General features: G+C 50.4%; 1 protein-coding gene across 3 annotated transcripts in view; it reads right to left on the bottom strand.

Annotated features, from left to right (window-relative positions):
• The window catches only part of Pglyrp4 (peptidoglycan recognition protein 4), an 11,886-nt gene extending 10,319 nt beyond the window's left edge, over positions 1–1,567 (bottom strand). For 2 of the 3 annotated variants that reach the window (XM_005367265.2, XM_005367263.3), the window contains exons 1-2: positions 1,519–1,567; positions 583–690 (exon numbers count right to left, since the gene is read on the bottom strand). In XM_005367265.2, the coding sequence (XP_005367322.1) occupies positions 583–690; positions 1,519–1,567 (157 nt within the window). The remainder of the gene's footprint in view (positions 1–582; positions 691–1,518) is intronic. The other variant, XM_005367264.2, reaches the window with a different exon arrangement.
• Between the last annotated feature and the right edge of the window lie 2,148 nt (positions 1,568–3,715).

The following is a 3,715-nucleotide window of genomic DNA, read 5'->3' as shown; positions in this document are numbered from 1 at the left end:
CTCTCGTTCCCAAGGGTATCAGGAGGAGCTCACATCTCCTGCTCACTGCTGTATGTACACCTTGCAGACTCTCGTTCCCAAGGGTATCAGGAGGAACTCACACCTCTTGCTCACTGCTGTACATACTCCTTGCAGACTCTCGTTCCCAAGGCAGCTGAACTGGGTATTTTGCTCCCTGACCTCTGAAGTCCTCACCATCACTGCACTACATTAGGAAATAGGCCCATGCCAGCCACTTGTCCCCATCCAGCCCTCGTAGCCTCATTGTGCACGCACTGGCAATTTCCTCTGTGAGTTTTCCACTCTCCGTAAGGGGTCACACTCCCTCCTCAATCTCAGGGCTCTCACTGGGAAGGGTCTTCATCTTTGACCCATTGATTGGGATTGGGTCTCTACCCTGCATACGCTCTTTCTCCCTTTTGATAGCATTCCTATACCCCAAAAGCCTTAAAAAAAGCACTTAAGCTGCCTGGTCAGAGCTCTCTACAACTGATGCTCTCCACCCTGTCCCAGCAGGCTGCGCAGACCTGAGATGCATCTCTGGACACACGAGAACCCTGGCAGATGGCTAAGCCTCCTCACCATCATGGTGCACTTTCCCTTCCTCCAGGAGCTGGGAGATGTTGCCAAGCAGATGCTGCAGCCCATCTGATATCTGTTGAGTTTGTGCTTTTTCCCAGGAGGAAACACCTGCAAAAAACGTCCCTGTTTTCATCTGTCTTCAAAGAGTTCCAGAATCCTTTGATAATGATGGGATAATGATGCTCTAGCCAGACACAGCTGCTCCTCTCCACCACCTCTCTGCCTCCTTGAGTGCCCAGGCCTCCAACAAGACCCTCTGAGCTGCCCAGGGAACCACCTCTAACAGATGCTGGCATGGTTTTCTGTGATACTGACTTCAGGGAATCCCCCAGGGTGATGGTGTATTGCTAGAGGCAGGGAGTCAGGCATAATGAACAACTGTGAGCATATCTAAGCATATAGTTGGCGAAAACAGCCTGGAAATGTATGCAGGCACCCAAAACCACAATGTTCTCTCTCGTGTACATTTTGTGTATCTGGTGGAAAAAGAAGAAATAGTTAGAATTGCCCTTCATGAATCGGGTCTGCTCCTATTCAGTGTTGGGACATCGGTCAAGCCCATGCTCCACCTTGACGGATTGTGAGAATAGAATGTCCCTGGGCACGGGTTTACATTATTGCTCCAAAGAAACCTTGTTTTGTTGACAGGCACAAATCTAAGAGAGTTTAAATGCTGGTTGGCACACTATTGACAGTTCTAACCATTGCTCCCCTTGCACCGCAAAGAGCTAAGTCAGTCCTGTACACTACCTCGCTGAATCCTCCAATTTAACAGAGAAGGAGCCTTTTCTCAGTCTTCAGATGGAGAAACTTAAGATTTAAAGAATTCAGACATTTACTGAACACTATTGTTTGGGGTAATGTCTACAGACACCATAAAGCTCTTCTTCCATGTTAGGGAAGAGTACGCATTTGGCCCAGAGAAGGAAAACTTACCCCATACTAGGAGAACCAGGGTAGAGGTGATAAGAAGCCAGGGAGGCATCCTCAGGTGGTCCTAGGACACTGACACAAAGTAGGCTCAGCAGCCCTGGGAAGACACCGACAGTTAACATGGCTGTGCCAGCTGCCAGTGACAGCAGCTGTCTACCTACTGCCTTGTTGTGGGCCTCCTGAGGTCCAGCATCTGGCTAAGACTCCTCTGAGTGCTGTGTACACAGCTGGTGCCCAACATCCCAGAACAAACACCCAGCAACTCTATTTACTGCTGCCTACTGTGTGTGTGGTTTATGAAGGTACTTGCACAGTAAATCTCGAATACATCCCACCCCCATCACCCAGATTCTGTATATACAGGAACAAAATCTAAAAATAGTCTAAGAAACTCAAGCTCACATGGAAGGGTCTAAAGCAGACATTCCCTTTCAAACTAGGGATAAAACCACACAAGGTACCTAGGGTGCAGGAGTTGGGACAGACCAGATATGGTTATGGGGCAGAGGACACCTGACCTTAAGACTAATTTGAGAGAGTCTAGTCCCTTCTGGAGATGGTTTTTAAACATCACACTCGAAAGAAACAATTGAAACTGGGGGACAGCTCAGTAGCTAAAGTGTTTGCAATATGAGACCAGTGATAGGAGTCTGAAACTCCAGCAGCCATGCAGAAAACAGCTGAACGTGAGTGTGGCTGGACAAGTCTGTAATTCCAAGACTGGGCGGCAGAGGCAGGCGAATCCCTGGAGCCCACTGTTCAGTCAGCCTTACCGAATCCATGACTCATCCACTGAGAGACCCTGTCTCATAAAATAGGTAGAAAACGGCTGACAAAGACCCAGTATCGAGCTCTGGCTTCCACATGTATACATACAAGTATGTACCCACAGGCACACATGCACACACACACACACACACACAGAGGGGAGGGGAGACACATACTAGCTACATGTTAGCTATCTATCATGTTCTCACACTAAACAAAGTAGAATTACCTGGGCCTTCTGCCCCGTTGCAGCCCAGCAGGTCAGAGTCCAGCCAGCTCGCCACTCATTGCTGGTAGTTCCCTTCTCCAGCCTTGGCTTCCCGGTCTTCTACCTCCTCTAACAGGGGTCTCTTCCAGTTTTCCCTGGCTCTGGAGGGGGGGGACAGTCTCTAGGAATGGAGCATCCAGGCTATAGCTTCCTCAAAAGAGGAAGTGAGAGACCCCCACCCCCCAAAAAGATGGAAGACAGAGGCCTGAGACTCAGTGTCAACTCAGTTGAGAGCCCGGAAAGGAACTCAGGTGAGATCTGCTGGGTTGAGAGTACAGGGACCCGCCCTGTGAATAAGCCAGGTTCCTCCTCCCTGGGAAAAGCCCACTTGCCACATCCTCCCTGACCTCTTTCTTCAGCTCAGCCTTCAAGAGGCCCAGCTGACCCGGCCTGCTTGCCTGGTGGTGATCTCTGACATCAGTGAACTTATTGTCAATAGCCATCTGCTCCACAGATCTGAAGGCTGTCAATTAAGGTCATTTACCAGCTATTACTACAACCGCCTTCCCACCAAGGTCACCCACAGAGGCAGGATGGAAGGAAATAGAAGCCATTTTCCCAGGAGGAAGTTCACTGTGCCTAATTCTAACCCTGTGACGTACGAATGCATCACCTGCCCTCCGTGCTGCTACACCCACCATCGGTATCACACTGTGACCTATGGAGGAAGCAGTCCTCACCCACTTCTGCCCTGGGGCCTGGCTATATCATCTCTGAGCAGGTTCCGTGGTCTAAAGCCTGGGCTTTCAGAGCTGTGGATCCTTGTAGAGGAAGCTCCACTTGGCTGTGAGACTCTGGCATCTCCACAGGGGATATCCAGCCTCTCAGCTCCCGGCAGGCAGGGTAGCCTTCAGAGTCCCTAAAGAAATGGCCTTATGCAGAAAGATTGTCCCAGGAAAAACTCCCTGGAAAGTGTCACCGCAGCACTGAGTGTCACAGCTGCACTGAGTGTCACAGCTGCACTAACTGGCACAGCTGCACTGACTGGCACAGCTGCACTGAGTGTCACAACTGCACTGACTGTCACAACTGCACTGACTGTCACAACTGCACTGACTGTCACAGCTGCAAAGTCACCTCAGAGCTGAGTGTCACAGCTGCACTGAGTGTCACAGCTGCAGAGTGTCACGGCTGCACTGACTGTCACAGCTGTAAAGTCACCTC

This window comes from Microtus ochrogaster, unplaced genomic scaffold (assembly GCF_000317375.1).
Source record: "Microtus ochrogaster isolate Prairie Vole_2 unplaced genomic scaffold, MicOch1.0 UNK16, whole genome shotgun sequence".
Lineage (NCBI taxonomy): Eukaryota > Metazoa > Chordata > Mammalia > Rodentia > Cricetidae > Microtus > Microtus ochrogaster.
Note: the sequence above shows the minus strand (reverse complement) of the source record. Positions and strands in the feature narration are given on the sequence as shown.